At 39.8% G+C, this 17,492-nt stretch overlaps 1 protein-coding gene across 1 annotated transcript in view; it reads right to left on the bottom strand.

The window, feature by feature from the left end:
• Window positions 1–17,492, bottom strand: part of EPB41L1 (erythrocyte membrane protein band 4.1 like 1) — a gene marked incomplete in the record, with an annotated part of 2,183,009 nt that overhangs the window by 258,517 nt on the left and 1,907,000 nt on the right. Inside the window, 3 exon segments of the mRNA XM_044090111.1 lie at window positions 996–1,409; window positions 2,045–2,161; window positions 2,681–5,023. Coding sequence (XP_043946046.1) covers window positions 996–1,409; window positions 2,045–2,161; window positions 2,681–5,023 — 2,874 coding nt within the window.

The raw sequence follows: 17,492 nt of genomic DNA, 5'->3' as shown, positions 1-17,492 counted from the left end.
CTCATATTAACTTGCGCCTTCTGTCTTCCTCTCTTGCAATCCACACCTCCTTTTCATACTACTGATACATCTCACCTACCCACTTACTCACTTGCCTTCTTGACAAAGGTATCAAGATGTTACTGTGGGTATCCCAGAAAAGTATGGATGTAGTACAGGCAAAATTATGAAAGTGTATCAGATGATCTGCTTGAAACCTGCTCTTCTGCATCAAGTGGAAAAGTATACTGTAAACAACTTGATGTCAGAACTTTGTATACAGTGTTTAACAGTGATTTGAAACATGAATTGCTAAAGTCATCCGAGGCTGTGACAATAAAGTAATATACGATTCTGTAAAAAAGCAATTATGTTATCAACTAAAGAAGGTTTGCTAAATGATTAAAATCAACTGCTGTACATTTTGACAGCATTTGGAGGTTATGACTGCAAACCAACTTTGATCTTACAGTAATCAAAAAATAACTAAATACGGACATAAAAAATCTGATTGTGAAGTCCTGGTTTAGATCCTGATCACCTTAAATTGGTATGAGGAACAAGCATTCTTTGGATTACCAACATGCAGTCCACTAAAGTACTCCAGACTATGATACAGCTACTGTGTGGCATACAGAACCACCATTTCCTCATAGGGTCATATTTATTTCCATGCAGTACTTAAAAGAGAGAAAACTTTGCTTAAGGAGGTCATGGCAAGTTGATGCATCTCTAAGCAGTAAAAAAAAAAAGCCAGAAGGAAAAAACATATTACGTGATCCCATTATTTTCTGATACACAGACAGCATGTTCCTGAGTGATGTGGATTCATGCAAAAAATGTTTTCATACAAAGAGTGCTAATCCAAAAGTACAGATGGTAGAAGTTATTCAGCATGTTAAAACTTGCACTAAACAGGAATTACAAGGGTGAGTTGTTCATGCAATGTCAAACAGCACGAAGGGCACAACACAAGGGGACGACACTGAAAGAATGGTTTCTAGAAAATCTGGTACCTCAGAAGATGTTTTTCTTTCATTCTGCTTTACAATATGGCTGCCAAAGCTTTCTTGGTGTCCATCTTCCATTTCTTGAACAGTGGCTGGTCTTTCAAATGCCAGTGCTGCAGAGTGACCATTTTCTGGCACGGTCTCCTTTTCTGCTTTGTCTGTACTTCTATCCAGCTCTGATAAGCCTTTCGAAAAGTCCTCCATAGCAATGCTGTAATGGTAGTCCCCTATAACTGTGAAGTCCACCTCTGCTTCTAAACTGGATGTAGAACTTACGGTTATGCTAGAACATTTACGTTCTATAGCTAAATGGGTATCCTTAAGATATGCCATGTCTTTGTCATGCTCATCGGTATCATCTTCACCTTCATGTTGGAACTTAGATTTGTCCCTTTCAGAAAATTCCATCCCTTCAATTTTCTGAACAAGATACAACATTGGTGATGAAAAGAGGAAAGAAAAGTCAGTGATGCACCATTTTATGTTTGCCATCTACATGACTACATCAAAAAAGTTGCTCAAGAGTAAAAAGTATATGTGATAAAAATATCACAAAAATATAAAATCTTCACCACAACAATGTTAAGCTGCATATAGTGGTTAATTTAGTCACATAAAGGTAATTACATACCAGTCAATGGTACCTGTTTGAAATATGAAGGTATCTAAAACCAAATAAGGAGTGTGTAGCATTCAACACTTTTAGTTTTCTTGGAAAAATAAACAAGGAAATAACCAATAAATCTTACATAGAAAAAAACATTGAAGTAATGCATGCAAAATAATGTCTGTAGGATTGTTGCCCATTTCTCTGACCTGTCTGCAAGGACTTTTTCTGTTGTTTTGTACTGTGCATTTATACGTTCACATAGAGAGTCATTTAAATATCAAAATAAGTTCCATATCATATTTAGACAAATAACTAGTTAAAGGAAACTGAGCAGTAACATCAAACACGAAAGCTACTCTCAATTTTATTGCTTCAGAATGTCCATTACTACATTAAAGCAGAACATTGACATATGCTTATATTATGTTATAAAAGAACTTGACACCTGGGTAGAAGCCAGGATCTCAACGTCCATTAAAGTCTCTTCTTTGTGGGTAGACTTTTGGGGTAACCGTGGAAGATCCTGCTCTTCTAAATGTGCCTCTTGAATAGCAGGTTTATTCTGAACAGAGAAAAAGCATTAGTCTGAAGGTGCACTAAAGGAACTGATATTTGTGCAGAGTGAAAGTTAACATCACAGGCAACAGCATCAAGCTTTCCTAGGGATCAGCCAAAAATGAATGCAAGTGCCATCAGCCTGCACAAAGGAATATGGAACTATCACAAGCAGGAACAATGCAAGCAAGGGAAAAGCTAAAGCATGATAGTAATGCTGCTGCTGCTAAGTTTGGATCAAGCTCTGATATTCCACTTTTTGGAAATGGTAGTCATTGCTGACCGTGCTCCAACCTTAGGCTGGTTCTGTTGTATCATGTACACTGATTGCTGCACGCCTTCAAAATTCATAATGGAAGTAGGTGATCTAATTATTCAACAGATGGGCATGTAGCAATGAGTAACACTCAGAAGTGCTGCAAACACTTATAAATGACAAAAGTGTAGTGCCATCTGAAAAAATACACATGCTATGATTTTTTCCGATGTGGCAGCTCATTTGAAAAATTACCACTACTGTTGCTACCTCAGCATCAGATGAGGAATGTGCAGCGGCTTGTAGCTCTTTCTTTTCGTGGCTTTTCTTGTGCACTGCCCCTTGGGAATCTTCTTTCCTGCTTATTACTTTTGACAGTTCTGGTGACAATTTCATTGCTGCAAAGCATCTAGTATCTTTGCTATGCAAGTATGATTTTCCCAAATCTTTTGCAGATTTTAATGTGGGAGGGTGTTCCTCAGGATCACTGCTTTTCTGAAGTTCCACTTTTTCTTTAAGCTGAGGTGTTGAACCATTGCCAGAACTGGATGGCAGCTTTATTTTGCTCACTACTTGGACATTGTTTGTATCCTTTTCAACTCTCTTCCCACTCATTTCTTCAGCAAATATCAATGAAGATTGTTTAGCTAGTTCACCAATGGCCAAGTCACCTTTCAGCGCTGAATGCTTTGAGTATTTGTCATCATGGGCTGCAGAAGAAGAACTCATCTCTAAATAGCCTGCCTTAGAATCTTGTAAGACACAGCCAGTGTTGCCACTCTTTGTATGAATACTTTCCTGTTGTGAGGATTGCACTGCTTTTTCATCAGAAGGATATACATTAGTTTCCTCCTCATTTGATATGGATATAAGCCTTGTACAGCCATAATTACCTTCAGTACCTTTGTCTTTGTCCTCTGCTTGTTTTCCTGGTAAAGACTGTACCTTTGAGTCTCTGCAAAGATATTCTGTGCTGAGTTTTCCTACATATTTTCCTGTCTCAACCCTAGTTTCTTTTCTCTGGATTGCAGAAATGCCCTGATGTTCTGTTGGGTGTTCTGACATACCTTTGTGTGTATCATCTTCTGTAAAATGAGGTGCTGTTTGTTCATTATCACTGCCATCTAGAAGTTTATGTCTGGTGATGTCTGCCTTTACTTCTGCAATGGACAACTCTAAAGAATCTTTTTCTTTTTGGTCCAATGGCTTTTGTATTCGAGCATCTGACTCATGAACAGCTGATTCAGTTTTTTTCTGCCCTCTGGGATACGGAACCAGAAAATCTTCATCTCTGGAAGGTCCTAATATAATTATTTTGGTTTCTTTAAACAGAGAACGGTCAGAATATTTGCCTACAATACTGAAATTAGATTTGTGTTCTGTGTATGCAGCAGGAAAGCATGTACCATAGTTTTTCCTCTCTGTGTCTCGAACTAAAGTTGTGCATTTTTGAACAGAGGCCTCACTTTCACCTTTGGCAGTAACTCTAGGTGATCCTTCCTGACCTTCAGCCTTCAATAGATCATGCTTTTTATTAAATATTGTGTCTGGCGATAACTGTTCTGCATTTTTTGCTTCAAGGAGCAATAGTTCAGTTTCATCTTTCTTCACTGCTGTAGGATCCTCCATATCTTCTTCTCTACCAGCACCTGAAAACCCTTGTTTAAACTCATCTTCCTTGTCCTTTGGAAAACAAGACATCATCTCTCTGGAATGCGACTTCGATTTGTCTGATGTTTCGGCACTCATTTCCATTCTCTTTGTTCCTAGTGTAGCTTCTATCTTCTTTAATTCCAGTTCCACCTTTTTTTCTTCAGAGGCCTCCTCGCGTACATCTGTACGTTGTACAAAATCCTCTTCTATCATAACACAGTGTATTTCCTTAACACTAGAAGTGTATAAAGTGGTTTCTTCAGTTTGTAAATGCTCGCTGACTACTTGGAAATGCTCTTTACCTTTCACAGGTAACATGTGATGTGGCTCTGTTTTTTCTGATGAGGAGTATAACTTTGTTTCTTCTACAGTGTCATTCAAGGAAGCATCTGCTTCTCTGCCAGGCAATTCAGCCTTTATCTTGTCGCGTTGCACAGTGGGATCCAAAGACTTGCTCTTTTTCCTTTCATTAATATTAACTGATGCTGCTGACTCTGTCTCATCCATAATTTCTTCATAGAGTTCTTCCTGTTCTGTATTTATCATCAGGGAAACAACTGATTTCACAGAAGAATCCCTGACAAACTCTTGATGTCCAGCATCTGTGTTCTCTTCTTCAACAACAAATTTTGCTTTATGTTTTTCCTCCTCTGAATCGGTCTCAGGCTTGCTGCAGGTCAAATCATCTTTTTCCTTCTCGTCTGATTTGTCTTCAGTATGTATCTTTAGGTTTGCTTCTGTAAGTGTGTACAGTTCATGCCCAGAATCATCTTTAGAGGTTTCAGAATAGCTTTGCTGCTCTGCATTTTCTGTTACTGGAGAAACTATGAATTTATGCATTTCAAAATGTCGTCCACAAGCATCTTCATCCCTGAATTCTTTTCCCATCTTTATTTCATCTAAAACTAGTTCTTCTAGCCTAGTGTTTTCTTTTTCTACAAAAACCCATTCATCAGAACCCTGCATTTCAATATGAAGCAAGCACAAGTTAGCAGGAGTTAAGTACAGTGTTATAATTCATTTGTCCACTATTGTCTTTGTATTAAAAAATTTGTTAGTATTAAAACATGCTAAAGCACACATGCCATGTTCCAATGCCATATATTACAAATTAACACTTGCACTAAACAGGAACACATAATTTAAATATCAATAAAGATTATCAAAGATATTAGAAATTTTTAAGAGCATATAATGTTGCTCTTCAGTCACTTTTTTCCTGGGAGAACTGTAGCCTGAGCCATAAGAAGTTATGACATGCTCAAAAACAAAAGAAATACATTTCATGTATAAGACTTTAGTCCTGTTATTCTAGTAATAATTATATGAATTTGATGTACACCCATTCTGAGAAAGTTAGCTATAGCTATAGCTATGGTGTCTTACATCTACTAACATGTTATAATTGCTTCACATTTGATGGCTACGTAGGATATATCAGGATGTCTGTACCTTCCTGTGCTAACTCCGTGCTGAGCCTGTAATCAGTCAATGTTTGATTAGTGTTCCACCCCAGTAAACAAATTTAAATAAATACATTTAAATAAAAACTTCACATCCACAGTGACTGATTTATCATGAGAAACTGTGGAGATGGTCAAAGTTCAACCACATGACTTCAGAAGAAATTAGTACTGCATCACGTTTAAAGATGTTCTCTTAGTTTTTTTCATAGCAAGGCAAGAACTAAGAGATTGCACAGCATTTATCACTTCCTAGGACAACACTACAGAACAGGAGTATGGGTGTCTGTGAGCTGCATTCACACCAAAGAGGGATAGGTACTGTACATGAAGGACCTCCTAAATATTGTAGAAGTAGGCAGGTTCTGATAAACAGGAAGCACAGCTAAATTATTACTATCAGGATGTAGCGGTGGGACTTATACTCTCCACTTGATAAGAGGAAAAAATGGAGTTACAGGAAGACTGGGGTGTAAATAAGACAGAGAAAGACAGGAGAGGTAGTGGAATCTGGAAAAAAATGAGTCTTCTTTATGTAATATCACTGGAGATAGAGGGAAAAGTTGCTAAGATGAATCATATGTGAGAATAATGAAGTAATATGTATAAAATGGTCATATCTGGGATAGTGAATCAGAAGTGACATTATTCATTTATGAGGATACTAACCACTTGGCTATGCAAAAAACAGGCAACATACAGGAGTCAATGGAAATGGAAAATGCAGACATGTACTGGCAATAAGATCCTATCTGGGAGGGAGATTTCTACACTGGGTAAACCATTGTGATTTTCTACTCAGTAGTTTGTACTTTTTTGAGTATTTTTTTCCTTTTCATTTTGTGCTTGGAGCCAAGAATGCTTTCTCTCAGATAACTCCATGCAGTCAAGCACCAGCCTAGAAAAACCTGCCTAGGCTCTTCACTCCTCAGTTCAAATTCCCTCCTTATCCACTCAGCCAGAGTAAAATATAAGACAGGAAGCAACAACACCAGCATACAAGGATATATGGACATAACTTGACTTGCAGAGAACCTCATTGGCTGCTATTGGGTGGAGAAGCTATCCACAGAAAAACTGAGCTGATGTCAGTATTCACTGCTGAAGCCTCCCAAACAGATAAAATGAAATGGTTTAAGTACAAATGCATTACATTCAATACAGGAGGAAGAGGAGTTCAACAGTGGATAAATGTTGAGAAGGGTCACAAATTGTAAGACCATACCTGCTCCTGTGAAGCCAGAACCAGTGAAAGGCCAAAAGGCAATGGTTCACAAGGCTTACTCTTATAACAAAAATGATAAAACAAGCCCAACTCCAGCAGTCATAACCCAAACAATAATGGTGGCGAAAGTGTGAATCAGTGACAAAGTGGCTGTGACACAAATGTTCACAAGGGAGGTATTCATGAAACAAACAATGGAAGAAAGAAATCCTTGCTAGATAGCAAGCAAAAGCAGAATCTTCCAGCCAAAGTTTTACCATCTGTTGGTGAAACACAACACAGTCAGCACTGCACTTAGAAAGATTTTTCACCAGATGGTAAAACACAATGCAGTTAGCAGCTCACTTGGAAGCAGTATAACACCTGTAAGCCCTCTTCTCCTTGGATCAAAGTAAATGAGCAGCTGGTCTATTGGTCTATCTTTCTGATCTTGTGCATCTTTTTGTAGTAAAACCTAGGCTGGATGTACATGTCTATGGTGTGAAAAGACCCCCCCCCCATGTTTAATGTCCCCTGGAAAGAAAAATGGGAGTGATTTACTGACAATTCAAATGCCACAAAATTGTGGGTTAACCAAAAGAGGGTATATGCACTTTGGGTGTTTTTTTTTTTCATTTTGAGTTTGGAACCAAGGGTGCTGTCCCTCAGATAACTCCACAGAGTCATGCACCAGCCTAGGAGAGCCTGCTTAGGCACTGCACTCCTCAGGTGGAAGACCATCTATGTTTCCCAAAAATAATTGGATTTTGAGATCTGCAACTACAGGTGACAATCACCAGGGAAAGCATTTCCCACTAGATGAACTTGAATACTATTTAGGCCAGTAGGTTCAAATTGAGTGTGGGCAAGTCAATCAATCATGAAACTTGAAGGAGAAGGAGTCCTTCAAAGGTGGGAAGAGATGCAGAATCCCCTTAAGGAACCACAGTACATTTGCTTGATGGCAAAAGAAGGCAGGAAGCCTATCTATCTAGTCTGCCATATGTTTTTAAATTTCTGCCCTTCTCTTCCCTGTCAGTCTTTTTTCCTCTGTTCTCTTGAATGTGTAGCTGGGTTCTTCTTCCACCACCCATTCTTGCAGTCAACTCCAGAAGTCAACAATTATATCCATGAACTACATTCACAGCTCCAGGGTGCAGTGAGTGCCCCAGATCTGCTAATCGTGCCCTTCTGTTGTCTCTGTTCAGGACGATAACCCCATAGTTTCCTAGCATGATCTTCAGAAACCCTATCATGTCCCCACTGTCTCATATGGTCTCATATGTGAGAACAGCTCATTTCTCTAGTCTCTGGCCAAAGCCTTTCCCTTCATCCCATGGACCTTTCTGATGGATTTCCTCTACACTCTTTCCAGCAGCCTGAGAACCTATTCTTTGAATGGCCTCTAGAACTACAAATAATAGCCAAGGATAGATCAGCCTGTGCTTGGTATAATGAAAGCATTACTGATCTTTTTGGAGTCTGTTTTCCTTGGGATACACCTCAGTATTCTGTTTGCTGCTGATACTACCCTTTCACATTGCTCCTAGTGGCCTAAGATAAGGTGCAGTTAACACCCTAGATCTTCTTCCTGTCCTGTTCTCATCAATTTCACTTCTCACAGCAGATAGTTTACAACATAGTTGCTGTGGCCCAATTACTGTACTTTACACTGGTCTGCACTGAACTACAGCTACCACCTTTCTGCCCATCAGGCCACCATTTTCAAAGCCTTCCTTAGACTCTTCCCACTATTTTCCACTGCCACATCTATTCAGTCATCATATCTGCCTGAAACAATTACACTGAAGAGCACTAGACATAGGTTTGATCCCTGCAGTACTCCACTTTACTTATGCCTGGCAACTGTCCCTCCTACCACAGCCCTCTGTGTCCTACCCTCCGAATGTATAGCAATCAAGTTTCTCAGTCATCATCCTGTCCTCATTCCATTCAGTCATTCTATCAGGTGCCTGTTTGGGACTAAGTCATAGGCCTTGATGAAGTCCACATAGACAACAACCACTTATTCTCCCTGGTCTATTTTTTTTTTGTTGCCTAGTCATCAAACTAGATAAGGTCTGACTACAGTCCCCTTCTTATCAAGAACCCATTATGATAGATATCTTCGTTTTATGACTTTCAAGGGGGTTGATGCTATAAATGGATGAAAAACATTTGGTCAAAGCGTCAGCCTAACGAAAAAGTTGTAAAAAGTAAACCCATCTGCCTTTCCACTGCCACCCTTACTTAAATAAACTAACTCCACAATCAAACACAGCCAAAAACAAGAGAAAAAAAGTAAACACAACATATCACTGTTAGTCTGTAAACAGAAACCTTACTGTCAGAGAAACGCTAATCACAGAGTTGAACATTAGTGAATTAAAAGTCAACAAGTTGAAACCTCATTCATTTAGGACTTACTGAGGAAGGGCAACATGGCTGCTGTTATCCTGGAAAATAGCCAGCCTTTATTTCAAACTTCTTACCCAAATGGAGAATGTCTTCCTCAACAGGAAATATTTAATAAATGAATGCTTCCAGACAGCTTAAAATTGCCCCTGAAAATGCTGCTGAAAGCCAAGTAAGAGTACGGGAGGTAAGTCAGAAATCAGGCCCTGAGGTGGTAACAAATGTTGCACCCATCAGGGTGAATTTCTAGGCTTGTACTAGGTTGTTTTTCTCAATATCAGGGACCTGACAGTCTGAAACCACACACTTCTAAAGCTATTGTGTGGCAGTAAAGATGAGCCTTTGTCTGTCTTGTCTTTAGTTTGAAATTCATAGATTCATAGAGTCACAGACTGTTACTAGACTAACAGGCTAATGATCTGGGGAGCTTTTCTAAGCCTAGCCAAGTTTCCTGAAAGAATAATGATGTTCTGCATCCAAATAGGACATTGAGGGACAGGCATTTATAAGCTACCTCTGTCCATAAGGGACATGGGTGCCAAGTCCCGTGTAAATTTCCTATTCCCCATCCATTTGTTTAGGTTGTGCTTAAACTGAGTAACAGACAAACTCAGCTTCACATGGATGAAGATCCTGTTCCATAGGAGGAGCAGTCTCTAGGACACATAAGGGAGAAGTACAGTGGGATAATGACCTATTTGGACCTAGATGCCATGCCCTTACTTATAAGTTGTGCAACGTACAAGGGCTTCCTCATCACTGTGGCCACATGGTGGTTGAAGGTAAGGCTACTGTCTACATGCGTACCCAGATCCCTGACCACTTTGTCGACTCTTAGGGGTGTACTATCAACATGGTAATTAGCCAGGATACTTGATTTCTCAAAGGGTACAACTATGCATTTCTTAGCATTGAGTTTAAGACCATGGCTTTGGCATCATTTGTTATTCAGAGATAGACCTTCTTGAAGAATTCTACTTATTATAGATGAAAGGGAAAAGAATAACTGCAATCTTCACTGCCACGGGAGAAAAGATATTCACTTACCAACTATCCCTTACCTAGTTTTCTCTGTAGCAAGCAGGCTGATGGCTGGGATTCCCCACTCCTGGAAGTTTCTGAATAGAATAGAATAGAATTCCAATATCCTCATATCCAGGAGAAGTCTGAATATGCAGTTCATGGAGTTCACTTGCACATTTATTTTCATGAAAAGGAAAACTTGTCCGTTTGATGACCCATTCTGTTGCCCACTGCTACAGATGCACTGCCTGTTTACTCACGTGCTGCACTATTGCCTAGCCTTCAACAGAACTTTGATGGGTTTTGATGCAAGAAAAACAGGCCCACGGTGAAGCTGGTGGGAATATTTCACCATTCTAGAGGATGATGACAAGGGTTAAATGTGAAAAGATAGTCCAAGAGGGTGTGATGACTTTGCAGGCAATGGCACCTCTCAGTCTGCTACATGGGTTGCCATCACAGGATCACGGGTGTACAAATAGAAATACAAAATTCATAGGTACCAAAATGATGTCTGTCATGAAGCACAAGAGGTGTATGGTGTGGCCTGAGTCTGGGTCTTTGGTTGTGTTATCTTCAACGAGTTTGCCATGACAAGGGAGCTTTCTCCAAGGACATGAAACATGGATACTAATACATATCTAATTCTGCTACAAAGAAAGTGAAGAAAGATCTTCCTCCACGTAATATAGGCCCCCAGGGCCAACGGTCACAACACAATAATACTACCAAACTGTATCTTGACAGGGCCGTCAGCAGCCAGTTAACCAGGCTAGAGAACACTTGAAGGCTTCTCTCCTGCTAGGTTTCTGCCATCATGGTCAACACCCTGGTAAGTAAATACTCTATGGGCAAAGGAGTCGAAGCATTTTCTATTAAAAGTGATGCCTGCCTCTAGTATAAAAAAATAACCCCTCCTGTGTGATGCTAAAGAATGATGCCGAAATGCACCCATCATACACAGGGACATCATCTAAGCATCCTACAGGCAGCAAAGACATAACCTCTTAGAGATCTACCATCAAAAATGTGACACACCTGAAATGCTTGTTGGCCAGAATTTGAGATACACTAAGGTCCGTAATGGGATGGGCTGGGATGGAAAGAATGGCAAAGGCAGGAGCAGAACCCTCTGTCTTCCTTTTGAAGTAGGAACAAGCACTGCAGTCCCCTTTCAGAGTAGAGTAGAGTATAGGGAAACTGTATGAGATTTGGAGAGAAATTCTCCTCCCTGTCTGAAGCCCTCTCTGGTGGAACACGGCATCTTTACAATGTTGAAATATGGGACCAAGTTTGGAACGCATATTTCTATGATGATTGCTCTCCAAATCAATGTAAACTTATACAAATGGCTTCCTACAGACAGTCCTATGAGACAGTCAGAGAATTGAATAGCTGGGCCATTGGATGATCCTCCTTAGAGACTTGTCAATCACAGACCAGGGTAGAAAGATAGCATGATTTTTTTAGGGCCTTCCTCGTTTTATAAGGGCTTTCTTCTTTCTGGTGGGCTGAGATGAACTAGAAGATGATGGTATCTGGTGAGCAACACAGAGAACTTTCACTGTGTTCAACACCTGTCTCCTCTTTTGGAGATACTCAACCAGGTCCTAAGAGACTTGATCAAGAAGTACATCACCCTGGAAGGGGCATCGAAGATGGGCTGCATAAGTTCTTACTTAAAAAAAAAATCCAGACAAGTGTTACTTTGCAGAAGCATATGTCTGACCTTTGCACCTTAATTATAGCATCAGTAAAGTCACACCTACAAAGGGCTACAGGGAAGCTGTGGTAACATTCTTTCCTAGATTCTACTTAATGTCAAATTCAATATTTGCCAGTTTCTCCACTATTAATAGGCTCATGAGAGAGGGCTGAAACCTGGATAAGCAGCACACATTCATAGGTTCATGGATCTAGGATCCATGAGGATCTTTAGAAGCTTAGCCATGCATTGCTATGAAGTTTTTAGCCCTTATAATTTAAGTATGAATAACGCAGTGCATAGAATTTGGCACTAAAGGATTCCACATATGAAGCAGAGTCATCAGGTTGGAAGAGGATGTTGAATTTAGTCAGATTATCACTCAGTTTTCGTAGATTAACCTTCATATAATCTCTGAATACCAGATATTTAATTATGCTGCCAGATTCCGTCTTATTGTGAATGTGACCAAATTATGATCCAGTCTGATGAGGGAGGAAGTTACAACTGGCAGGAAATAAAGCTGTCCCATACCGGAGAGGAACAAGTCCAGGATTTTATCTTCCTTAATTGGGGTGCAGACAAACTGGACCAGAGAGTTTGTGTTTATGAAGTCCATAAATATGTGAGCATACATATTAGGGAATATGTAAGTTTCCCAGTTGATGGAGAGGTAGTGGAGGCCCCCCCAGTAGAATGGAATTTGGCCTAATGCATAGGGACTCCATACCAATCAGGTAGGAGGCAAGGGCCATGTGGGATACGGGGGGGTTGTATAGCTTGATAAAGGGTTTTGTTAATGGTAAGCTGGATGTGGAGGAATTGCATGTCATTATCCTATCTAACCTTCCTGGACGTAATATTTGTTTTACAACAATACAGACACTGTCACCTTTAGTGCCTACATCTAGTGTGGTGGGCCTGAATGCATGTTAAGTGTTGAAACCCTGCACTGATGGGGTGCTCTTCAGGGTCTTGAACCAAGTCTCCAAGACAACAATTATATCAATGCATTCCAGGGTAAGCAGTGCTTGTAGGAATTGAACTTTTTGTTGAGGCTCCTAGCACTGAGCAGCAATCCCTTTATGTTATTCAGATTTTGCTTTGTTAACTGGAAGCTTTTGAAAATTGACATTGCCTAAAAATGCACTGTGGAGGTGGGCAAGGTTTTAGCCAGTTGAATGCTTGTGGAGATAGGTGCATGCCATCCCTGACAAAGCAGTTTAGATGGTTTAACATCTCCCCCCAAGCTTCCGTATACTGGACCCCCCCCCTTGACTGACACTAAAATCTGAGGCAATTGCTGAAGTCAATAATCTTCTGCTCAGAGTGCAGCATCATTCTTGGTGATGATAAAATGCTGCAGATGGCTAGGTTCACACCTCCCTTGGTTACATATTCAAAGGGCTCCGTTATGACTATCTTCAAACAGTCCATGGAGGTTTGTCTCAAGTGATTTACTCCCACTCATAATATGACATATGTGGATTTGTAGTGCAAGGACTTGAGTACATGAAGAACATGAGACCTAATCAGATAGCAATCTTGCCAACTTTGTTAGAAGCTCAGAATACTTATTACGTGGAAAGGTACTATGGTTTCTGGACCTGTGTTGTAGAAAATGTATCACACTGGACTCTTTTGGGGATGTGTATGACTTCTGCCTTCTTGAAAGCAGAAGGATCTGCATCTGGATGCTACATACTGCATAACATCTTTCAAGACAGACTCCATGGGTGGGATAGCCCCCAGGGTCTCTCCTTCATCTTGCCCAGACTCTGATTAAGTTTATTCCAGAAGAGGCAGGGAAGGTACAAGTCAATCCACACTGGATATTATGAGGTTCATCTGGTAGGATGTCTCACTATCCTTGTACATCTTGCAGTCAAAAACCTTTGCCAGGTAACAGACAAGCTGGTGTGGCTTTTGGCTTATGGCTGGCAACTGCAGAAGCATTCTGAAGGTTTCAGTATCTTATGCAATGAACATAAGAACTTTTTTTATTGCAAACATTAGAATCAAAATCACAAGTGTGCAAGCAGCAGATAAGAATGTGGAGCACAGACTAAGATGGCTGTTCTAGTCTGATTACCTGATATCAAAACACGTACACACACATGCATAAGAGAGAAAATTCATACACATGCCAAAATGCAGAAGTCCGATGAGGATGCCACAACAACTAGTCTAGAAGACCTTGAAAGTAAAATCCTCACATTTCATTGGGAAAGTAAACAAAACAGCAAGAACAGAAGATACTGAAAATAAAATCCTCATGTTTCACTTTGAAAGTGGACAAAGCAGTAAGAAATTAAAGGGAGAATACAAGATGATTCAAAATGGAACAATATGGTAGCAGGATGCTAGGATGACCATGGAGGGAAAAGAGGCTGGCACATAGGTTCATTGTTTCAAAATGCTTTGACATTTTAGCAAAAGAAAAGAATGCAAGCCCAAACACAGCTGTGCTTTAAGAGTGTATGCAAGTCTGTGGAGCAGAACGTATTGTAGAACCACTTTGCTTATATACAAAGAGGAAGGGTACAGTTAGCTAAGCAGACCCGTATAATGGAAGAGGCTCTGTAGGATGTATTGCTTTCCAGTCAATACATAATCATTTTCTTAATTTTCTACTTATTAAACCACATGGCAATATAAAAGTATACATAGTTCCACATGCTCACCAACAATGGGAGAGGCAGAAGTCATACAAACTTTCTCGTGGCTTTATGGATATAAATGGCAGATTTAACTCTTACTGTAATCTACAAGAACATCTGAGGGAAAATGAAAGTGTATCTGATGTTGCCAGCTATCAATAGCTACAGTGGTATCTCCAAAAACAAGCCTATACTTCCATAAAAATGCACTGACAAATTTCTGAATCTACTACAGTTAATTTCAAAATGGTCAAGGCACCATTCCCTTCACAAAAGTGCTTGCACTTTTTAAATGCACCATCTGCCACCTGCTGGCCTAACCCAAAAAGTATAACTGTTATCTAGGGCTTTTTATTGTTCCTTGCCACTCTTAGTAAGAAATAAATTCTATCTTTAAATGCTTAACTATTTCAGAAATTATAAATTAATTTAAGCTAAAAGGCATTTTATTAATTCTTTGAAAACTGACTGTTGTGATAAAGGTAGTTTGTGAATGATTTGTGACAAAATGTGTGGACCTGATGTACAAAACACATGGAAGTATGTTATATTAGTTAACTCACTAGTGCCTTCAGTGCAAGATGTAGTGCACTGACACTGCTAGTTGTGCAGTCCTCTTGACAGTAGTGTCACCATCGCACTGAGGTGCACGTGAGTAACAAGACGACAATAAGGACAGACATAACTGTGTTTCTCATCTCAGCACATTCTGTAGCACTATTAACACGACAATAAGGACAGACATAACGGTGCTTCTGATCTCAGCACATTCTGTAGCACTATTAAGAAGACAGACAACTGTGCTTCTGATCTCAGCATTTTCTGTAGCACTATTAACACGACAATAAGGACAGACATAACTGTGCTTCTAATCTCAGCACATTCTGTAGCACTATTAAAAGATGACAATAAGGACAAACAACTGTGCTGATCTCAACACATTCTGTTGCAATATTAACAAGACGACAATAACGACAGACATAACTGTGCTACTGATCTCAGCACATTCTGTAGCACTATTAACAAGACAATAAGGACAGACATAACTGTGCTTCTGATCTCAACACATTCTGTAGCACTATTAACATGGCAACAATAAACACAGACAAAATGTGCTTCTGATCTCAGTATATTCTGTAGCACTATTAACAATGACAATAAGGACAGGCATAACTGGGCTTCTAATCTCAGCACATTCTGTACTGCTATTAACAAGACAACAATAAGGACAGAAATAACTGTGCTTGTGATCTAAGCATATTCTGTAGCACTATTAACAAGGTGACAATAAGGACAGACATAACTTTGCTTCTGATCTTAGCAGCCTGTAGCACTATTAACCCGACAATATCTTAGCAGTCTGTAGCACTATTAACATGACAATAAGGACAGACATAACTGTTCTTATCTCAACACATTCTGTAACACTATTAATATGACAATAAGGACAGAAATAACTGTGCTTCTGATCTTAGCACATTATGTAGCACTATTAAGACAACAGACAACTGTTTGTGATCTCAGCATATTCTGTAGCACTATCAACAAGAGGACAGACAACAGTGCTTGTGATCTCAGCATATTCTGTAGCACTATTAACAAGATGACAATAGGAATCCTATACGACTCAAACGCACTTGCACAGAGATTCCTGGATTTTGTAAACACAAATTCCCTGGATCAGATATTCAATACACCAACAAGGGGTGATACTGGATCTGGTCCTCACTAATATGGGAAACTGCTACATACCCTCCTGCTGTAATGCCTTCCCTGATAAGGTCAGACCACAAAATGGTCTCCTTTGAAGTAAAAATAAAACCTGGACCCCAAGCTAAACCTGGAATATTCAGGAACTATTCTTAGGCTAATCTCCTGTTATTAAGTGAGAACATGGCAAAATTTAAGGTCCCCATATACCCTGAGAACACTGCTGACTATCCAGAACTGTTCAAAGAAACCCTGTACAAGCATGTTAATAGCTGCATAGAGGCAACTGTGCTCACCAGAAAGAAGTACAGAGCTAACTGAAAAAACAAGCTACCCTGGTGGAATCACTAAATAAATAGCCTGTATAACAGGAGGAAGAAAATCATGGCAAAAATTAGGAGGTGCAGCACCCAGCAGGATAAAAGTGTTCTAAGAGGACAAATAAAGTCTACCAAAGCCAAATTTGAGGTAAGACTTAAACCTTGCCTGTGATATAAATAGGACCTGCTGGAGAGATAGGTATGTATCCCAGAGACTACCCCGTCTATGGAACAGGCTCCCCATCCATGTGAAGCAGAGTTCCATCCTAACCCAATTCAAGTGCAACTTGGACAACTGGATGGGAAAAGTACAGTTGTGTACACTTACCATAAATGTAGATGTTCGAGTGTATTCACTGTTGCAGCCATTACATTTGGGTAATCTGCTGGCAGGTTGCCCTCAGTCGGCCTGATTAACAAAGTCTTGGGTCCTGTGTCGGTTGCTATCCCTTCTTCCATGACATCAGGTCATCAGGGGTATAAAACATGCAGCTGACGCCATCACATCAGTTTTTCTTGCACCAGATGTCAGGTGCCCCCCAAATGGGGAGCAAAAAAAAAAATATATATATATATATATATATATATATATATATATATATATATAAAATTAAAAACACAAAAATATACCTCCAGACAAAAGCAAATACACCAAAAAGGCTTTTAAGTATAGTAAAAGAAAGTAGAGGTATAGTAAGAGAAAAACAGGGGGCTGGAGGGAGGGTAACCAGGACTGCAACAGTGAATACACTTGAACATCTACATTTATGGTAAGTGTACACAACTGTACTATGTTCTTCGTGTTTCACTGTTGCAGTCATTACATTTGAGTAGATTCCCAAAGCTATGGTTGGGAGGATGGATTTACACAGCATTAGGGCCAGCTATAAGGCCCTGCAGGACAGCAGTGGCAAAGCCAGCTCTGGATT

Source organism: Protopterus annectens, chromosome 12.part0 (genome assembly GCF_019279795.1).
Source record: "Protopterus annectens isolate FY-2018-M chromosome 12.part0, PAN1.0, whole genome shotgun sequence".
Lineage (NCBI taxonomy): Eukaryota > Metazoa > Chordata > Ceratodontiformes > Protopteridae > Protopterus > Protopterus annectens.
The sequence above is the reverse complement of the archived record's forward strand: the minus strand, read 5'-3'. Positions and strand labels throughout refer to the sequence as shown.